The sequence below is a fragment of the Motacilla alba genome, chromosome 14, assembly GCF_015832195.1.
Source record: "Motacilla alba alba isolate MOTALB_02 chromosome 14, Motacilla_alba_V1.0_pri, whole genome shotgun sequence".
Taxonomy (NCBI): Eukaryota; Metazoa; Chordata; class Aves; order Passeriformes; family Motacillidae; genus Motacilla; species Motacilla alba.
Genome location: NC_052029.1, coordinates 10724873 through 10746957, shown reverse-complemented (window position 1 = coordinate 10746957; position 22085 = coordinate 10724873). Strand labels below are relative to the sequence as shown.

Below are 22085 nucleotides of genomic sequence, written 5' to 3'. Positions count from 1 at the left end.
AGGAGGGAATGCAGGAGCAGCTCCTCAGCTGTCACTGGGGAATTGTTCAGAGGTTGGAAAAAAATGCTGGAGTTCAGGATGAGCTGTTCAGCAGAGCTACCCGGCCTCAGAGAGGGTTGAAAGGGCCTTGCAGAACACGTGGGATGTGTAGGTGAAATGGCTGTATGTCACACTTGCAGGTTTAATAACCTTTCTCTTCTGCCATTGGGATAAGCAGCACTTGGATTGAGCTGTGGCTTAACTGCAGTTGCAGGCAGGACCAGGTATCAAAGGTCAGTTTAGGAAGGGGAGAAACAAAGGAAGCCCTGACAGAGCTGAAGGCGGAAAAGTAGGGAGGTGCCCTTGGAGCATGGGAAGCCCTGTCAGCCTGGCAGGGTCTGGCTGCTCTGCTCAGGGACACAGAGACCCCACACAGCCATTCCTGCCCTCCTGCCCCTGCAGCAGTGACTTGCCAGGCCCTGAAGGCTCCTGATGCCTCCCCAGTCCTTTAGTCCCTCTTGACTCACATCTTCCTCACAGACATGCTTTCCCTCCCTTGTATCAGCACGCAGTTGTTTTACTATGGAAGCAATAGATGATTCCAAAAAGTATCCTCATTCTGTTGATTTTTGGGCTTGTTTCCCTCCAGTATTTAGGTATCGGCACATGAGTTCTGCTTTTATGAGGAATTTTCTGTGCTGACACTTCTCTTGCGAGTTCCTGAGCATGATAAATTTTAGCTTCATACTGGAGGTGTTCTGGACATTTCTGCTTACAGTCTTGGTTTTTTTTTTTTTTTTTCCCTGCTGTTAATCCCTGATTTGGTCTCTCCTGGAGAATCTCTAAAAAAAAGTGTTCCCATGATGTTTCCATTAGGCCACATATTTTTATCAAATTGTATTTTCGTTTTAACTTAGCCACCACACTGTATTGCAGGATGTAGACCTAGAATATACACTGATTATATACCATTTGAGTAACTAATCACTTATTTCACTGTCTTGCTTTCAAAGAGTTTTTATGTAGTGATATTTTCTGGATCTGGAGGGCTTGAGGATTTTTATTTTTGTTACATTAGAGACAGGTAAAAGGAGCTTGTTGATTTGTCGAGGACTGACCACCTCAAAGTTCTGTGCAATACACTTGAGAAACTGTACAATATGAACACCAGGGAGAAAAATGCAAAGAAAAAATCATTTGTACACAAGGCCAAATCCCATGCTGTTGGATATAGCTACCCCTGTTTATACCCACTGAAAATGTAACCTGCAGCCTTCATTGTTGTATGTGGCAGCAGGTGTTAACAGGTGACGCAGACACAGCAGCTTATCTGGTTTGTGCTGCTTCACTTCCAGTATTTGCAACATCTAGAAAATGACATTCCTTTAACTTGTGTAGCGTGAAGTAGGGCAGTGGAACGTGTGCTGGATTGTATTTTAACTACAACACTAAAAGCCAGCTTTAAATTGCTGCATAAATTCATTATGTTCCTCTACAAAGTATTACTGTTTCTGGTTTTTTAACTGTTGTTTAATACCAAATAGCCACAGGAACTGCATATATCTTTCAGTTTGTAAAACCAAGCGAAACAAGGACAGGCTTTTAAAAGCTTGATTACAGTTTATTTTTGTTGCGTGTAATTTTCAATGAGACTGGTTTATTCTAACAGCTGTAATAAGCATGGCAGATCTGAGAGCTGTTTTGTGATTGCTGGGTCCCTTTCTTTGTCTCTGATGATGGAGGTGTCTTAATTACTGTTTGTTTTTATAAATTTTAAGGATTAGTCATCCTTTGACGCCAGATGACTCAGTTGTACCATATATTTTCCAACCATCGTGTTCAAAGGCTTGATGGAGTTGAGTTCTGATAGGAAATTTTGAAACTGCTTCAACCCATAGTTAGTCTTTCAGATAAAGTGTTCTGGTATGTCATGGCCAGCTCTTAATCTGTTTACATGGAGAGCTGACAGTTTCAGAATATACCTTTTAATGTGGGCACTTTAGTTATTGCATCTGTCTCTGTAACTTTGGTTTGCTGGATGAAATGAAAATCATCTCCAGATCCTGTTGACACAAGGGGTGGTGACTGAAACGTGGATCTGAACTCCTTGCTCTGAAAGCTCAGGCAGATCTCTCATTGGCTTTAGAAAAAAGGCTGGGATTTTGCTCTAGCTTCTTTCACTGGCATTCAGAGGCCCTTGATAGTTGTGACCCCAGAGCCTGAAGAGTGTTTCTGGGAACAGGGAATGGAATGGGTTTTTCCAGCCACCACTCTCATTTTGTGACACTGTTGTTCCAGTTTTGAAAGGGCAGGGGAATGATTTTCACAGTGTGAAGATTGATGTGGAGCATTGAATCCCCACCAAACACACAAGGAAATCGTGGCTGGGAGTGTCACTGTGGATGCTTTATTTGGTAGTAGACTGGAGCTTTTGGATGGACCAGCCTTTATGGCTTTGTCAAGTACCTTCTGTAGAGACAACCAGCCTCCCGTGTCCTTCTGCTCCCTCACCTCATTTATAGTGCATCCCTGTGATTTGTAGTCTTCTTGTTTGCTGGGACAGCCACGCTGCAGTGCCCTATTGTCAGATGAGTAGGTCTGAGAAGCCATGATTTAATTGCAGTGGTTTCCATTGCAAGCAAATGCTCACCACCTCTTCTGCAGTGATCAACACAGTTGAGAACTAAACACTGGACCCCTTACAAACTCTCTAGCAGTCTCCTTGCCCACATTAGGCCATATTCCCTTGCATGGCCCTGAGCATCATGCCCACCACACTTAGCACAAGTCAGTGCCCGGCATCCCATGAGCCATTTCAGCACCCCAGAATATAAGCTCCGCCCTCTCTGCCATTCCTCCTCTCCTGGCTCCCAACCTGAGGGTTGGGATGTCCTTGTGTTCAGCATCCCCCCACCCCAACATCCTTCTGTTCTGCCTTGGTTTCCTTCAGATGAAAGATCTGTATGTAGCCAGAGCTGCTCCAGCATGATCCTTCCTCCAACCTCAACTTGCCCTCCAGACATTTTTATTTTAAGGATGCCATAAGTGGAGCAGTGCAGTTGTGAACGGTCGGGAGGGCTGGGGAGAAATATTCTGTCTGCCAGCTTTCCACAATAAAGCCAAAAGCTGGACCCAGTTCAGGAGTGTTAGTTCCCTTGGACCTAAAAACTGTGCTTGAGAGCTCTTGTGAACAAGCCCCAGGTTATTGCAGGGTGTGAGTAGGAATGAAACAGCTTTCTAAGGTGATGTTGAGATCCTGGTCATGTAGGGTTGAGCACTTGAAATTCAGAGGACTCTGGAGACACCAATTTGTAAATAATAAAATGTATTACAAACCAATCTAATGCCTTCACTGTCAGCCTTTAACAACACTTACAGAAGATTGTGCTAAAAGTGAAAAACCACTGATTTGAATCTGTATAGAAGTTTATTGTGATACATGTGGAAACTGAGTTGCTTAAAACATCAAACCAAAATGAATGGGAAATTGTTTTATCTCTTGGGGGAAAATTGTTTCAAACTACTGAACTTGAATAAACAAATAGTCCGTGCAACAAATAGTTACACGATGCACAATTAAGATAAAAGATGATTAGTATGCTAACATTTTATATGGGTTTGGCTACATTAAAAATAGAGGTATATAGTTATCTGTCTTCAGTTCTGAACTGTAACCATGTTGATGTGTCTCAGTACATACCTCATCGTATTTTATAGGTGGCAAAAGTGGAGTATGTTAGAAAAAAGCCAAAATTAAAAGAAGTTCTGGTGAGATTAGAAGAGCATATGGAATGCACCTGTACATCATCAAATACTAATTCAGATTATAGAGAAGAAGAAACTGGTATGTTTTCCTTTTATTTTTGCATTAATGCTGATTTCATATGGACTTAATTTTTATATTAGTAAAGAACGTAAAACAAACGTTGCTTTCAGTGAACTGAGTAAAGAAGCTCCCAGCTACTTCTCTGTGTTGAAGATGCCAAATGAGGGCCAGTTTGTGCTGTAGAAGGAGCTTGGATTTCAAATTTAATGTGTATCACTTCTCATTAGGTTGGCCTTTAAATAAATACAAATTCCCCAGTAGTGTTCAGGTCTTGCTTCACTAAGTTAAAGGTTGTCATGTTGCAGCTCGTGGATGAACTCTGTTGCCTAATTTCTTTAGACTTTGTGGATAACACTGAGATTTACTTGACCTTGGGGAAAATATGAATGAAGTTAATTTAAAGCACTTGGGAATAAATTCAGGATTCGGGGCTAAGGAGTTAGTTTGGAAACAACATTGCTCATTCCTGTTGTTTCCTTACGGATGTATACTCAAGTATTTGTCAGTTGTCGCATTAAACCTAAATTTGCCTTGTCAAGACAACCTTTGAGTCACAATGGGGAAAGATTTGTGGGGAAAAATTACTTTCAATCTGGATTCCATAAAATCATTCTGAATTAATCTCAAATCATTGGCTCTGATCTACTTACTACAGTGCAATCAATTCAGAGCTCAGCACACTTATTCAGGAAACCCACTATGGAAAAAAGGACATTTCCTTTTGTCCTGATACTGGTTGATGGCTGCTATAAAAGTTTGTTTTGCGCCTCTGCAGGGAATTTAGGGGGGAATTGAACCATCCCAAAATTAAAGAGTCAGTGTAGAGCAGCTAAACATGGGAGGAAAGCTGCCCAAAGGTGATAGATTTTGTAGGTGGCTGGGTGAGGAAGGGTTTTCTGTACTGGCTCCATCCAGCAGGGAGACATAAACCTGGTCCAAGCAAATGTAAACTTCAGTTGCTATGAACAGAGCAGAGGAGTTAGAATTTCTATAAAAGCAAAGTTAGACCTTTGTTGTAATTTTACTGGACATCAATTTATAATCTGAGCTGAGTATTTAGCTGAAACTAGGTGGAGTTACTAGACAAAATCACATATAAAGTGGCTATTTTTAATGTGGGTATGGTTTGATACATTTTCTATGTCTCCCATTTGGAAAAGTTTGATTAGATCAATTTCAGTTTTCCAAATTGTCTTTAATTGCCATAGACTAAACAGCTATGATTTTAAGATCAAAATTTTTTGTTTTGATATGTGTAAAAACTGAGGCAGAATTATTATGGAAAAATACGTATTTCTAGGATTTAATTACTGATAGGAGCAAAACTTGGACCCAGCAAGTGGATGGTGAGCTGAAAATAGCTCAACTCCAGAGCTGAAGGCAAATGTTGAGTACTGCATGGTAACAGTAATTATAGATGGATCCTGGGAATGACGTGGGCAATGCCAACTTCGTTTATTATTTCTTTACTTTTGTGTAATTACTTTGTAAACTCAATGTCAAATCAGACGTTATAAAGTTATTACTTTAATGCAAAGGATAATGAGATTTCTTTGAAATGTAAACGGTTTGAGTATTTATGACTTCAGTGTTGCACAAAATGCATTACCTTAGGGCTTTTCACCAGCCCTGCCCTTATGTTAACAGGAAGGCCTAGGGAATCAGGTAAAAAACGGAAACGAAAAAAGTTAAAACCAACATAAAACCTACTGGAACTATTTGATATTCAGGTAGGACCTATATGCTGAACACCCTAATAGCACAAGTACTGGAAAACTTAATCAAATATCATCACTTCAACTTAATCACTGTTCAAAATCTTGACACTTGCTACCTCAAGGCTGCAAAGAGATTAGATTTGATTGGCTTTGATAATTCTACCTGCTGGTATTTTCCCTTTAAGCTCCACATCACCATCAGCATCTTGCATTCTTGAGCTACTTCCTTTTCTTGCCTTTTTTATTTCTTTTTTATTGGAGGGTGCTAATACTTCAGCTTCTGAAATCTCAAGTTCCATTGCCTCTGCTTGTGTTTCATTATTATTGATTTCTGAGGTCGAAGCATCATGTGATAATGCATGAATGAATTGCCAGGTTACAAATCATTGTGTTCCCAGTCCTTGGGTGTGAAACATTGAGTGCACATACAGCAAATATTATTTATTATTTGTGTGACCATCAAACCCATGTTCTGGCATGAACTGGGGTTGATTGCACATGCACCTGACACGGTCTGATGATCTGCCTACTTGACCAGAAAGATGCTAAGAAATGCTTTTTTTTTGTGTGTGTTGCAGAGTCCTGTGTTACTTACACCAGAAAATTAAGAATTTTATTTTTGGTCTGTTCAGTCTCAGTAGGATGATGATAGTCAGTCATCAAAATTCATGAGGTTTTCAGTGTAGTGAAAAACTAACACCCTCTCAGTGCAAAAATGACTGAAATCCTTTGGCCAACATATTAGCAATGTATGATGATGGCGACACACATTCCAAATTAAACATGGAATTTCCATTTCTTAATGACTTGAAAGTATGTAAACTGCAGCACTTGCAATTGATTCTGGTATTTGGAGTGGGAATGATTTGGATTTTGCAGTGTCTGTCCCTAACGCCTGGATGATGATGAATTTAATTTCAAGCCCCTGTTTTTGCACATGAACTCCCAGTGGCAGTTTTCATGTATACCAATGTATCATTTCTAAAGAATGCTAAACTTGATATCCTGTTTCAGATTAACAGGTATTTATTGGGAGTAGTATGATAGAAGCAAAGATTTTCTAAAATTCAACTTTAAAAGTGAGCATGTAAACTCAATCAAAACAGCATTTAGAACTTCTTGTCCCAGGTTAGTGACTCTTCATGCAGAACAGTTTTTTTTTTTTAAGTCATCTACTTCAAGGACAGGACCTTTGATTCTAATCATAGAGTTATTGTATCTTTTTTCTCTCCTGCAGATGTAAGGTGAAAATAAGCTAGAAAAAAAACTTCTCTCTGGGACATGGATGTACATGGTTTGTTACATTCCTGAACCTACTATGTATGGTGCTTATTGACTGTATACTTTATTTGTTCTCCTGTGTGAAAAAACTGGCTCAAAAGAACACTTAATGAGAACAAAGAGACAATGTACATTTGTTTAATGTGACATCAAAGCAAGTATTGTAGCACTCTGTGAAACAATAGGAAGCTTCCCTGTCCAAAAAAGAAAAAAAAAAAACACGAAAGAAAGAAAAACAGAAAAGAAAAAAAGACAGTTGAATGAATGGAGGATACCAAAAGAACTAAAAAACATGACAAAAATCTAAGTGAATAGTGGATTTCTGTCAGAGCAGTCAACGGTGCTTTACGTCAAGAAATGTGCCTGCGTTCTTGATGAAGATGGATGGACACTGGTGGACTTCAGGCACAAAAAAAGCAGGAATGTATGAAATGATCAAATGCCACGCAAACACTATAGAACAATACATCCTTGCTTGGTGGTGTTTTAAAAGTCTATACAAAAAAACCTTCTGGGGAGCCTTAAGTGGATTTTTTTTTTTACACCATAAAGTGATTATTAAGTTTTCTTTTTACTCTTTGCCTAGCTTTTTATTATCTCTTGGACTACATTTGCCAATAACACATATAAAAGACTGGTATAACAATAAGCAGAACACAAAACATTATGGTATTTCTCCTAGTGGGATGCAAACTAATGAGATGTATTAAAATAAAAACGGTATACCTATGCATAATTTTCTAGACGTTTCTTGGTTTATGTTCCCCAACCTCCCCCGTAATTTAAAGCATTACATAAAAGAAAAAAAATAAAAAGAGAAAAAAAAAGAGAGATGTGCGTAAACAAATCATAGGATATCCATGCAAAAATCCTTTTTTTTTTTCTTTAAGACTTATGCCAGTTGCCTACTAGTGATATTGTGTTAGCAATTGTCATTCTTATCAGTATACAGATACTTTTATTTCACATGTTGGAGCTGTGTGAAATGTATAAATTCTTGTATCTGCATTGTATAATGTCATGGTGGCATGGGAACTACCTTGCTGCAAATATTTGAACAAAACCTAAAATTCTTTATTTTTGGTAAAATGTTATGCTTTATGTGTATTCAACAGAAATATGTGTTTTTGTAAAGGTGAAGTTTGTATTTTTATCTAAAAATTAACAGTTTTATATACCTGAGAAAGCCTGCTATGTTTTCTTGAACCAAAAAAAAAAAAAAAAAAAAGAAGAAAAAAAGAAAAAAAAAGCATTTTGTGGTCATATTTTTGTAGTAGAATAGCCCAAATAACATCAAAATCTATTTTAACTATAGCAGGGCAGATAAAATACTCTGGCACCAGCTCCTGTATTTTCAAAGTGCCAAAGGATTAAATGTTCAGTTCCCCACAGATTGCAGTGGGAGCCACATGGATAAATCCTTCTGTACTGCTTTGGAAATTTAGGGCTGTGCCAGATATGACATGGCTACTCACTTGGCCAAAATCACTGCCCCACCCCAGTAGTTTGGATTATGTACCCTTTGTTTTATTTGGATTATTACATTGGATATGTAAAATGAACTACTGGATTCTTTTATTTGTGAAACATCTACAAAGAGATGAAAGAGTTTTCTTAGTTTGGAACAACAAAAAAGTTTTTCTTGAAGACAGTGTTTCCACTCAAATAAAAATATCTACAAATGTGAATGAACTGCAGAACCTTCAAACAACAAAAGAGAGTGAGATTATTAACCTTTCCATTTCTCTAAATATAGTTCAAACATTCCCCTCCTGTTCCTGTAGCTATGTCCAAATTCAACCAAACAAAGCAATGTTAGCTAACAGGCATTATTGGCTTCAGATGCTAATGCAGAGATAGAGTTAGTCACCGTTCTATTTTGTGATCATTTTCCCAGTGTATTTGTTGAGCACCAAAACTGGAAATACATTTAACTAAGATTGTCTGTGCTTGTTTTCCACTAAGTGTACTGTTCACGATGTTATGCACATGAATGTATGTGTCTGCGTTTAAAAAAGTGTATAAAATGTAATTTATATATTTATGTTTCAGTGGGATGCCAATAATGTTGCTCCGTTCCTTTTATTATTTTTTTTTTTTGTCTAAAAGATATCTAATGAAAGAAAAAAACCAAACATATATCCATTAAAATCATGTAGATGAAAAGCATTATGTGACCCACTCAGACACTGTGCAGGTATGAAAGGATGTCAAAGTCACTTAAGTGGAATAGTTTGCAAAACAACTCTTGGAAAGAGTCCTGTGGTTGGACTTGCATGAGAAGGTTGTGTTTGGGTTTGTGGGCCAGCTCTTGGGAGTGACTCCCCTGGGTATCCTGGAGCTCTGATTTACATCACGAGAGAGTCTGGCCTTGTAGCAAGGTCTTGAAAACAAAGCAAACCGAGAGGTTTTGTTGGTGCCAGCAAATAGACGTGTTATGCCAAATTCAGCACACCAGGAGAAGTGAAGACTGAATGGGGACTTTTCCAATAGCCGTTTGTTTGAGACTTGTAGTCTTGAGTTAATTTTGTTACGAGGAATGAAACGCACATGAGTCTTTGTTGTCGAGCACAGTGTTCATACAGCATGCGGCAGAAAACACAAAAATCTCAGGGCTATGTTCTCAGCTACTATAAATTGGCAAATGTTTCTGACTTCAGATGGCCCCAAGCTAATTTACATCAGATGAGGATGCAGTCCATGGCTGTTAAATTGTGAGGAGTAGTGTCACAATGTGAGCATCACTTCCTGTAGTCCAGCTGAGCTCTCACCCGCCAGCCTTGGGACCGTGGCGGGTTGTGGGATTAGTCCTCCTTCAAAGTGGCAGATACAACCAGAAGGAACAGTGACACTAAAGGTTGTGACACGGGAGTTGTTAATTCAAAGTTAAGTTGGACATTTCAAGGGCCATGTCCTCAGCTGGTGTAAATCACCATCGCTCCGTTGCCTGCAATGGAGCTGTACCAGCTTACACCACTTGAGGGGCTGGTCCCTCATTCTTGCTCATCCCTTCCACTCCTCAGTCCCGCAGGGATCTCAGATTGTCGTGTACGGTTAATGTAATCCTGTGTTCTCTAATACTTAAGCACAATAAGTGAATATAAGAATGAGTGTCAGACTTAACTTTGAATGTCCAAGCTCTGAAATGGTTTGTTTCACCATTGTGGCTGTAAATTAAACAGTTCTCTGTGCATCCGTGAATGCCGTGTCATATCTTCTTCTGCTGTCTGTTGGAGGTGGACTCCCTCTGGACTTCTAATGTGCTGCATTTGGAGTGTTGCAGGGGAAGGTGTGAGCAATTGGAGCCACAAGATATCTGATGGACAGCTCTGTTATTTGTGGGGTGGGGGGTGAGTAGGGGGCTTAATGGAGCCGAGGGTGGTGGTTGTCAAAAGTTGCACTTCTGTGCAATGCTTTAACACCTTGTTGGTTTTGTCCTTCCACATTGTAGGCAGCAGTTTGGGGGTGAAATGTTTTCCTGTTTTATGTTCTGCACTCATTTCCTCTGTCCAGGGATCCAGAACTTCTTGGTCTAATTATGCCTTTTCTGAGGTCTTGTCTGATCAGAAAGGACATACAGAGAGGACCTCCCAAACCAATCTCAGCATTACAATATGGTGCATGGTCACTGATTCTTTGGTCAATTCATTAAATTTAATTCAGTGCTTAGCCTTTCCAGACTTGTCCTTCAGTTGATTTTGTTGAGTGAAACGAGAGATTGTGTGCTAGTTTGCTTTCCTTTTCTCTTGTCCTCTGTCCTGCCTGGCATCTGCTTTGTTAAGCAGACTGCAGGCAGTTGCTCCTCTCCCAGGTTCCCAGGTAGCTCCAGCACTTTGGGTTTAGGCTTTTTACTCTTACTTAAAACAGCATCCTCCTTCCAATAGGCTTCAACATTCCACTTGCTTGTCCTCCTTAGGTCCATGTTGCCTTTCTGTGGGCTGTTTTCCAGCTGTTCTCTACCTGACTTTCCCATCCCTTTTGTTTCTGTCTCTCAGAAATTATTTTTCCTTCCTAAGATGTGTCTCGTATTTGTTTTCTCTCCTCCTGCCTGACAGAACAGCCTTTGATGTGTTGGTCTCCAAATCAGTTGGTTTATCTAGGCATGTGCCCTGAGATCCTCTCTCCCAGACCCACAGGCCATAACTGACCCCCAACATGAAAGGCAAATGCTTTAGAGAAAAAGATTTATCTTTGCATTTGGAAAAGTAGTACTGATGACTCTTTGCTAAAGTGCTGTCCAATTCCAGCAGCAGTGTGATGCTGCAATAGTGGCATTGAAGATGTTCCAGGCATCTGACAGTTTAATTAGGATCAGTGGCCCCGTTTATGCTTTAATTTGAATGTTTCAGTTTGATTTTGAAGTTTCAAAACTACCTCAGGTTTGCATGCTCATATTTTACTGTAAATTGAAGGAAATCATGTCTGTAGGCCCCTCCTATGGCTTTGAGAATGTTCTGGGTAGTTATCTGACCCTCACTTGGGCTGGAAATCACGGTTGCTCTAAAACAGACACCACGCAGAGGTTTTGAATGAAGTAATTTCCTTGGTATTTCTAATACACAGTTTGTACTGCTAGCAGATCTCAGAGTCAGGTCAACTCATACGAATCCCATTTAAATTTCCTTTAATTCCAGGTACGAAGCTGATCAGTGTTGCATTCCCCAAAAATCAGCCTATGTTTTGTGTTTATTACTCAATTTAATTACTGTCTGTGTTCCCACATTTTATTAGTAAGGCATTATTCCATGTCTGAGCTTTTCTGTGCTGCTCTTTGCTGTAGCATCTCTGTGGCACAGCCTTGAGCTGGTTTGTATTCCTATGTCCTCTGAAATAAAGAACTATTGTTATCCCATTTTAGGCGAGACCGAGGCATGGAGAAAAGCCTGTGCAAGGTCATACAGCAAGGCTGTGGCAGAACCAGGGAGAGGACTCAGATCTGAGTGCTCATCCAGTGCCCTAAATCACACGACCATCTTCCCTTTCCAAGAATGAATCCTTGCACCCTTAGAGCTAAATACTGAAAAGATTGAGGGTAAGTCATTTTGCCTAATTACTGTGCATTGGATACATGATCAAAAGCCACTGCCATATTGTCAGAGAATGTAGTGATTGATGAAAATCCATCTTTCTGCCCATGCAATTATGCAGCCTTTTATCCTATCACGAGCCAGTCATTTCCTGCTTCTCTTAGGAGTCAGCCTTTCATGACTTACAGTCAAAATTATGCACATAGAACAAGACTTAGATTTTATGGGAATTTACAAAAATTTAGTGGACAATTTTCATTCTCTTTCAGTTCAGTGTCATTCCTTCCTTTTATGGTGTGGGTAACTTTTCCATGGGGAGCTGTTTTTATCATGGGCTCAATCTGAATTTTTTTTTCCCAGGCCCTAACATGGAAAAACACTTTAAGAGATGCCTGTGTTTGCTCATCTTCAAACTGGTGCCTGAGCATGCTCCTAGGTTTGGACAAACATCCCACTGACCTCAGGCAAATGGAGCAGAGTTGATGCTTTATTTTTTAATTAGTGTGTGCCTTCCTGACACAGGATCCCAGTTGTGGGCTGGGGGTCTTTGTGCTCTCAGAGTTTTGAAGTATTTTGTAAGCAACCCAAAAATGAAGTAACAAAACTTGTATATACAACTAGGAAAACAGCTGGGATGTGCCACTCCTGCTCCCATGGAGGTTGCCATTTTGAATTACGTATTTGTTATTTTTGAGGAAAAATTTTCTTGGCATGGGTGGATTCAGGACTGCAATTGCTAATACCAGTGAGCCCATTTCAGATGATCTGTTTGGGTACCTCAGGATATAGTTTGAAAATTCACAGTTACACTGATGATAGACAAATTTGAGATGGGAGAAATTATTGAGAGCAAATTTCACGTGAAATTTGGCAATTTTTGGTTAAAAAAAAAATAGAAAGAATAAATAAGACCAAAGGCTCAATCACTCTTTTTTCAGTTGTGGCATGCCACCTGTCCCTTTAGTCATTCTAATTACTTGCTGCATCAGGCTAAAGTATGTGCTGAAGTAGCTCAGAATCACTACAACATGTGAAAAGTTAAGACTGGTTCTTGTTGAACTGCTGCCTATTACCATGGCATATGACTATGAGGTGGGGCCCACAATCACAGTTGTAAATCAAAGAACAAGTCATAGGTTAGGTTCTGTTTTCCTTAGATATTGTCTCTAAGTTTGTTTTCTGTATGCTGGTCTCGAGTGACGTTTGGTGAGCTTTCCAATTAGGTGGAAAGTCATGAGTACCTCTTTCTCAGCCCAAAGGTAAGACAGTGCTAAGTCTTAGTCTAGCTCATAACCAATGGATGACATTCTGGGAGCATCCTGGTGATAGAATTTCTGCCACTTGAAGATTTCATCTTACATTTTTTCAAGGTTGCATCTTCCCATAGAGAGAAATCAAATAATTTATATATTTGACTTACTAGCAGGCCACCAAATCTGACCTAGTTTGAGTTTTGAGCAAGTCAAGAATTTCTGTTTGGACTGATACTTGTGTATGCCAGATGTCTCCCAGGTTCTTAGATAAAATACACAAAGAAAGGCACACTTGAGTGCTTCAACGGAAAAGAAGTTCACAAGTGAAGGCTGGAGTAGCCCCTGAAACCTGTAAATAAGGAGCCAAGTTTGTAACAAGTTTTACACACTCATCTTCAGATCAGACCTGGTGTTTTGGCCTCTATGTACCATCTTTGATCTTGCATAATGAAGGCGACTGGCTTTACTGTCCAGCTTTGAATTCAGAGTAGCTGTTAAATCAGGTGTGCAAAAAGCAGAAGCACACAGAGATGCAATTGAGCCCATAGTGCTTGAAATCCCCAGGGATTTTGAAAACATCTTCATTCTTGAAAGCAATCACAAATAAGTAGGAGAAAGGCATTTTGAACACTTGTGAAAATCCCACCCTGGTTTATTTGGCAGGTGAAAAAAGGATCCAGAAGAGATACTACTTATAAGGATCATTCAGTGACAAAGTATATGTTCATAGAGAAGGCTCATGCTTAAATCTTTCAGCAGTTAATTATCATCTCTACAGACCATAATACTGGAATACTTCACTTATCAATGCATCAGGGCTTGGATGAACTTTGAGACGCATGAAAACAAGACACTCCTTAGGCCTGTGGTAGCTCTGTGTTCTGGTAACTGATCAACCAATTACATAATTGGTCAGGTCTCTGCCTTGCATGAGCAGATACAACTCCATTGACTTCTCTGGAGGTGACAGTTACCTGAGAACTGACCCGAAACTCTTGCCACGAAGCAGATAATGGTTTCATATTTTGCTGTTTAGTGTTGTTGCTAAAATAGACTCATTTCCTGGAGCAGTTAGAACAAGAAAATAGGGAAAAGCAATTTCCCACAGAGATTCATCCACGCTGGAATTCACCGAGGACCCCGGATGTGAACATGTGCTGATAGAAAACATAAAACAGCAACTTTGTTTAGGGAAGCCTCTGACCTGTCAAAAATGCAGAGCATTTCTTACCAGACTTTTCCTTGGCAATTAGTGGGTAGAATTACTCATAGAAATTGTTTTGTTTGCTCACAAGGGGAGAAGTAAGACATAAATTCAAGATAGCCCCTCTGACCACAAGAAAGACTCTGTTCACAGAGGGCCTATGGGTGAAATGCTGTGTGGCCTCAGCTCCCTTCGGGGATGAAGTCAAACTTTTAGACCTCAGTGAAGTATGAAGGACCCCTCTAGACTTGCTGGATATCTCTAGCTGGAATTTTTTCAGCAGTCTGAGGGATTTGGCCGTCCACTTTTAATTCATTTTTACGTAACTTTCAAGAAACCTTTGTTGGCTACAGAACATCTCTGTCTGTTCTGAAGAGAGACTAATTTTGACCCAACAATGTCACTGTGACTTCTTCCTTCCATGTCCAGGCAGCAGCGCTCAAACCTTGGGTTTCAGACATTTCAGATGAGGAGCCTCTTTCACTCCAGCCATGCTTCACCTTTGCTTAGCACTTTGGCTTTACATGCATTTTCAGTATAAAGGTGGTGCTGGTTTAACCTGAAGACCAGGGAAGTTTCAAAAGGCCAGATTTCGCCTCTGGGCCCTGCTGAGCTGCTGGTGGAGTCTGGGTGGGACCAGAGGAGGAGGTAGAGAGGGAGGAGAGATGCTCCAGCACTTCCAGTGTGGGTGAGGGCTGAGGGCTCAGTGCTCACACACTTGGAAGTGAGGACAATTCCTGGCCCAAACTCACCCACTGTAAAGCATTCTGCTCAGAGGTCTCCTTGGAGCCAGGAAGCTACTCAGAAACCTGCCCGAGATCTGAATTCCCCTTGACTGCAAGAGGTTTCCACAGCAAAAGTGATGGAAGCAATTTATCCCAGATAGAGTGGTTTCTTCAACAGGCCACGTAGGACTCAGACAGGTTAATGCTCAGCTGGTGTGCTTCAGTGATTGCCCCAAATACTGCTTTTAAATCAAAGTTTAACTGTTCTGGGACATGTTTCTTGTAGAGGTGCTTCAGAAGAGCTTGCCTAACAGCTTGTACCCATTTGTTGTGAAGAGCCTCTGGCCCATCCAGAGTGGTTGGGCTATGCCTGCGTAGCTAACTGGTTTTGGGACCTTGCAGCTGGGGTTAGGGAGTGCAAATGTTTCCCATTAGCTCCCTGCATACCCTAAGTTGTGATTCATCAAGGGAGACAGTGCAAAGCTGAACTTCAGGCATGTGAGATGTTTCTTTGTAGTTGCTTGTGCCTAAAGTTAGGCATGATCTGAGTAGACTTGCTGCGTTGAGGCCCTGAGGAGCCCACTGTGCTAGCACAGTGCAGTTTAGTCTTTTCCTCTTAAGCATTGCCGAGGGATGTGAGTTTCACAAGGGTCTAAAACCTTTCCATAAACCATTCCATAGGAATGAGAGAGAGCTTTAACTATTCAGTGGTTTTCTACCAGCAGGCTCAGCTACACTGGAGAGCCCAGAGCTAAGCTTGCCTTCTCTGGGCCTTCCCCTTCCTTAGTTTCTTCAGAATGTTTCTTTTCAAAGGCAAGTGGGAAAAAAAAATCTTAAAATGGGACCTTAAAAAGGTGGGGAATTAAGCAGATCATATCATCTTGATTCCTTTATCTCACTTAATTAAGGAGAACTTTGCCAATAGTGATCTGGTATTTCCTAAAACAAGCATATATGAAGAACACTTTGAGGAACTTCAAAAGAATTTTCAGGCTAGATCAGGAAAAGATAAAAACAGAAGTGGAAACTTCTAATACACTTTATATTTCAGTACTTACAGGAAGTAGATTGTTGCATAGGATACTAATGAATTCTCCTGGAGGAGGTTTCCAAAAGAAAAATGAAATGGCACCTTCTCTATCTTAGAGAAAAGGTCTGAGGGCTTTTGCAATTATGACAGATATGCAGTGGCTATGTATGGTCATATCACCTGGAGAGAGTCTATCTCTGGCAAAAGGCTATTTGGAGTTTCAAGTGTGTACACTGTTGAATTTCTGTAGCAACTTCCTGGTCTAGCTGTGAAAAGTGATAAAAGGAATGGTAAAAGTCTATCTTGTTTTCAGTTGCCCTGTTCTACACCCCAGAGGGCAGAAATGCTGCCCTGTGTGTAGCTGGGTGCAGGAAGCTTGGCAGGAACACACTGGAGAGGCTAAGGATGAACACATAAAGTTGGTGCTGATGTTCCCAACTAGGTAGTGAGGCCAGAAAAGTGAAAATAGCAACAGGGATATTCCAATACACCAGTGACGCTTGTCCGGAAAAATTATTATTTGACAGAGTCTTAATTAACTCAAGTGAAGAAGTAATTCTAAAATCCTGATTTTGGAATCCCAGAGAGTTAGTGCTCTCAGAAATGATGTGATACAGGATTGCTTCACATTTGTAAAGCACACTGAAATCACAGGTAGCAGTTTTGTACTGTTTGAAGAGTTCTCTCGTGTCAGCAGAGTCCTCTGTGGTGCCTTGAGAGTGGAGGGTTTGTGCCCCAGGCTCAGCTCAAGTGTTCAGGTCCAGGTATGAACATATTTAAGGCAGCAAGGCATTTCCATCAGGACTGAAGCACATGGACTTTTTTTTCTTGTGTACAGGCAAGATATTTAAATATGGGGTTAGTTGCTCTTTGTATCTTCAGGGCCCCAGATCCTTCTAAGCCTGTGGTCACTGGAAGGCTCTCCGACTTAAAATTCAGAGACCTTTGCCCTTGTGAAAGTTTCTACTCTCGCTTGGAAGTGAGATTTGGACTCCTGAGTTACAAAGATGCTTTTGCAATTGTTTTATCTGTCTTTCTGCTTCTTTATAAATCAACCTGCTTGGTCTGAACGGAATGTTTAAATAATAAACAGCTAAGAGACTCTCTGATGGCTTCTTTCTGAGTGTTTCCCTTAGGGAGCCCGTGGGATCACATGGCATCTGCCCTGACCTTAAGAACCTGCTTTCTGGAGGCTTTTTTACAAAGCTAACAAACCTCACATTTTAACTAGCTGTTAAATAAGCCAGTCAGTGGTAACTATTCAGGACAGGGATTAGGAGAGTATTCTTGCTGGCATACAAGATGGCTCTGTCCATGTGCTGGCCAGGGATGAAGGGCTGGAAAACTGTGTGGTGGAAGAGACTATTAATGTGATTTTCCACAACTTTCCTTGCAGCTGCATTTTTGAGAGGAGAGAGAGAGAGATGGCTAGGCTTGCAGTAACATGTTGTGCCGTCATAAATGCTACAGCCACCATCTGTTTCCAGCCCACGACTTGAAAGAAAACTGAGCAGTAATCTCATAATTCACATGAGCGTTTTACACTTGTGAACCCTTCCCAACCTTTGTCTAATAATGAGGGGAGTGCATGGTGCTAAGTTTTGTATTTTTCCTGTACGTATTAGTGTTTATTTGTATGTCTTCTCCTGTTTTGTTGTTTTGTGGGTTTTTAAAAAAAAAAAGAAAATCACTGGGAGGAAAATCAGACCAGTTCCATGGTCAAAAGAAACATAATAAAGGCAAAATCCCAATTCCATTGATCTTGCTGGCAAAATTCTCCAGGAGGAGGTGCATTTAACATTCCTCAGCATGTCTGTCTTAGTTACTTGTTGATGAAAAGAAAGAGAGACATTAGAAAGTGAAGAGGCAGGTTGCTGAGCTGCCCTTTCCCTGCAGAAACAGAGCTGCTACAAGAGCTGGACATGTGCATTTTAAACCAAACCATCAGGCAGGATGGTGATGGTAGGTTGGATTTTAATGAAAACAGATTCCTCTGCTAATCTTTGCTTGGGGCTGGCCCTCAGCAGGATTAAGGATCCCACCTGCTGTGCCAAAGACACGCTCAGGTTGGGGCTACTGGTGGGTGGGAAGAACACAAACATCTGAGAGTGGCTCTGGTGAGCCATCCCAGTCTCTCCTGGTGCAGTGCCCTCAGGGAAGCCAAAGAGTTGAGATCATTTAGTTGATGGAAATACTGCTCCCCTCCAGCCTGCAAAGCACGCCTGAGCATCATTAAGGATTTCTTTCTGGCTGCTCTTCGAAACCAAGGGCTGCTCTGTCTCTGGGCCTCCTCTCACCTTTGGACCCAATTTGCACACCTCCTCCTACCACAGCTGAATGAACTCCTGCTCTCCTCTGGCCTTAGGAACAATGGCTTTCATCATCTCTACCAGACTGCAGAGCAGTTTAAGGATGAAAGGGCTTCTCATTTCATATATCCCACTGCTGCTAGAGCTATAAATCATCGATGGACTGAATTTATAGCCAACTGCTACTGCAAGCAAGTGAAATTTATTTTGTGTTGTCATATGTATGGTCAAACTGTCCAAGAAGTTGCCAAACAAAGAACTGAGCTGCTGCTGAGCAACCCATTCAATCTATTCACATTTTATTTAAAAATAATAAATAACTGTCAATCAAAGGAACTTATTTTGACATGTGCTACCTGCTGGGTGATCTGCAGTATCTCCAGGATGTGTCTGTAAGTGGAAGATAGCTGCTAGCTGTTGCCAGGTCCAGCAGATATGACATGAAGTTCCACCAAGAAAAGGTTTGTGGGCTCAATAGGGTTGGGGACTGGTTAAGAGCCACCTCCTCTTTTAGCATTAAAAATTAAAAATTAAAAATTTTGCTCTTCTGAGAGTGTTTGGTCAGGTAGCCCAGGGATCACAGTGACTTCTGCTTGAATTAGTGACAAATCTCCATTGGCCTGTACAGGGCAGTGGCCCTTCTTCTGTCCCACAGTTTGCTGACAGGTGGGTTGTTGGTGGGTCTCTGGGGTCTGGAAAGCTGGCCTGTGCCTATTTTGGTGCCTTGTGATGGCGATGAGCTAAAAATGAGAGAGTAGAAACTCTTCAAGCTGCTGGGGTCTGAATCACATATTTCTGTACGATTTACTTGCAGAGCCAACAAGCCTGGGAGGTTATTTTTGTGTTTTACCCAGGCTCATTAATTAGCTGGGGGTGTTGGGAGCTGTCATATTGAGCAGCCTTTCCCTGCTCACTCCTGTTGTCCTGCTGGATTCAATCCCTGCAGCCTCCCACCCCACTGTCTGTAGTTTATGGCCACATCTGGAGTGTCTCCCTGCACACGTGCTGCTAGGAGCCTCCTCCCTGCTGGCACACACGTCATGGCTTTTGGGGTCTGTGGAGTTACAGTCATCCTTCCCAACACTTGTTTTTCTATGAGAGGGAAAGAGAGAAGGGGTACGGGAAGGGCAGTGGCAGGGAAGGCCTCTGACACAAAATTCCCAGGAACAGGATTTGCACATTTTATGACCGTTCAGATGGAAATGCAATGGAGCTGAATTCTTCCTCCTTAATCCTGCTTTCTCACTTTCCTCCCAGCAGCCTCTTCCCCTGCAGTTTAGGTAATACAGAAGCTTATAAACAAATCCCACTGCGTGAAAAATAGCAAAGGGGGGGAAAAAAAGGGACCTGGGTTAGGGCTGTGATGGATAGACAGGTGGAAGGCAGGCACCAGAAGGGAGGATGAATGGTAAAAGCCTTTGATGGAAACACTAAAGAGCTATTGAAAATCCAAGGGGTGGGGGGAGGGAGGAGAAAGAATAGCAGGAGGAGGGAAAGCAAGGGAGTCGTGCCCCCGTCCCCCCGCCCTCTTTCTCAGGATGTTGAAAGTATTTGTCCTTCGTTACAAAATGATTGAACTGCCGCCAGGCCAGGCCACCCTTCCAGCCATTGCACTGGGAAACTGGCACTTCTGAAAGCCTCGTCGCCTCTCAAATTTTATAGCTTTCCCTTTTTGTGGGAGTTTTTGTGTTGTGCTATTTGCAGGATTGTTTTCAGATTCGCCGCGTATCAAAGAAACTATGTTTTGTTTTTGTTGCTCTGACAAACACAGAATCCAGGTAATGAAAAGAAAAAACTAAAAAATAAAGGCACATTTTTATCAGAAAACACAGCTGTCTGCCTTTTATTGAGTCAGAATTTCATGCATTTGCTATTCATGGCATGAATTTGGTTTACCTCTAGTGCTTTTTGTAGGAGAAATTTCATCCTGCAAATAGAGCTTCTGCTTTACTAATGTCTCTGTGTGCACAAAAGTGGTGCCTGTTCTTCAGAGTCAGAGTAGTGAGGATGACCCTGTTGTATCATAATTAAAATGGATTTTAGATTTTACACCACGTACATGTAGACAACAGTGGGAAAAAATAATCTTTCCCCTTTTCAGAATGGTTCCTGAAGCTCTGCAATGTCTTTGACCTGCAGGATCTACAGATGGAAAGAACTGCTGAAGATCTGAGTACGAGACTGTTCCTGCTGCCTGAGGCTGTATTTGTACCATGTATTTATATGTGTATGTATTTTTATAAGCCTGATGCTCGGAAAGGACTGGAGCCATGTGTGTTCTTAATTAGATTTGGAGGTCTGTAGATACAGCATCCACCCAGATTCTTTATAACCAGGGGAGGACCCAGGGCTGAGGGGTCTGCTCAGTGCCACTCATGTGCCAGAGAGGTCAAGGAGCTGGTGGTGCCCTGGCCAGGGGGTGACCAGGGCTGTCCCTGGGCAGGTCCCTGCTCTGTGTGTGGGGTGAGTGCTTGTCCTCCTGTCCCATCATCTGCATCACCCTCACTGCAGCCCCAAGGGCACTTCTCTGAGTACACAGGGCAGACAGGCAGCTGTCTGTTGCCTCCAGGATTAGATCCTGGGATTAGGTCTCTGATGGGCCATGCCATATAATTAAAATAGTCCTGGAGGAGCAGAGAGGCAATGTGCCACCCATAGACAGCTGAATACCAGGGGGCTGTGCTTGCTCACAGACCCTCTGCAGCTGAAAACAAATCTCTCCACTAATATAATTTACAACAGCAATTTCCAGCTAAACATCTCCAGTGCCTGCTTATATTCATGAGTTTGCAGTGCCCTGAGAGGTAACAGTGCCTTTGCCCCCAATTCCAAAGGAGCAGAAAGGGTAAGTGGTTGGCTCAAGGTGGGAGTCACTGGAGATGGTGCTCCACACTCCTGCCTTCAAAGGAATTTGCTGTGGTGACCAAAGCAAACAGCCCCTGCTGTTACCACGCCGGACTGCGGCGTGTCACTCGCACTTTGTATCTGAGATGCTGTGTCTGGGTAGGTATCACTGTCCTTGTGAAACCAACTTTTAGTTCTGGAGCGTGGGTGAACGCTTGTCATCATGCCAGGATGACACAAAGTCTAGAAATTATGATGGCAATTCAGGTCATGGGATAAAGGGGGAAAAATGCTGTCTCAGAAGTGTCCCTGTCTGGTGTCACTGCTGGTGATTATTTAAGATGCAGGCCATGACTGTGGCAAAGATCAGGTTGTAGCTGATATGAATCATGCCTTGAAATAACACTTTCCTTCTTACATTGTGAAAATTACAGCAGTATGGGAAGTGAGGGAAAATGGGATTTCCCTGGAGGTTAAAGATTTTCCTTTAATCAGCTTTCATAATGTTAATTAAACTTTTGGAACAATGGCTGAGTCCTGGGATCCGCCCGCTCTTGCATAACGATCTCACAATGCTGATTTCACTTTCATGTTTATTTGCCAGCATGATTCCAAGTGAGAGCTGAGCAAGACCTCCACACCAAGGAGCTCCTTGGGGGTTTGGGAGAACTCACCTCCCTCTCTTACCTCTCCCGGGGAGAGAAGGCTCCAGCTCTCCCCTCCCAGAGAGGAGCAGCCTAGAAGGATTAAAGCACTTTGTCTGTCATCATCACCCCATCTGCAAATGGGGCTAATAAAAACGTACTGGTATTTTGAGGCTGGTGCATATAAATATATACCCACCCATATGGAGAAAAGGGTGTGTTTATAGAGATCAGTACATGGATAC

At 41.7% G+C, this 22085-nt stretch overlaps 1 protein-coding gene across 13 annotated transcripts in view; it reads left to right on the top strand.

Annotated features, from left to right (window-relative positions):
- PDGFA (platelet derived growth factor subunit A) overlaps positions 1–21725 on the top strand; it is a 36766-nt gene extending 15041 nt beyond the window's left edge. Inside the window, exons 5-8 of one of the 13 annotated variants that reach the window (XR_005258629.1) lie at positions 3697–3823; positions 5453–5535; positions 6538–6651; positions 6761–9997. Coding sequence is in view for 8 of the 13 variants with exons in the window: in XM_038151189.1 (XP_038007117.1) it covers positions 3697–3823; positions 11663–11796 (261 nt within the window). In the remaining 5 variants the exon portion in view is untranslated. Of the gene's footprint in view, positions 1–3696; positions 3824–5452; positions 5536–6537; positions 6652–6760; positions 9998–11662; positions 20180–20453 lie in introns of those variants that run through there. The other 12 variants (XR_005258630.1, XM_038151189.1, XM_038151188.1 and 9 more) reach the window with 12 other exon arrangements.
- The last annotated feature ends 360 nt before the right edge of the window (positions 21726–22085 follow it).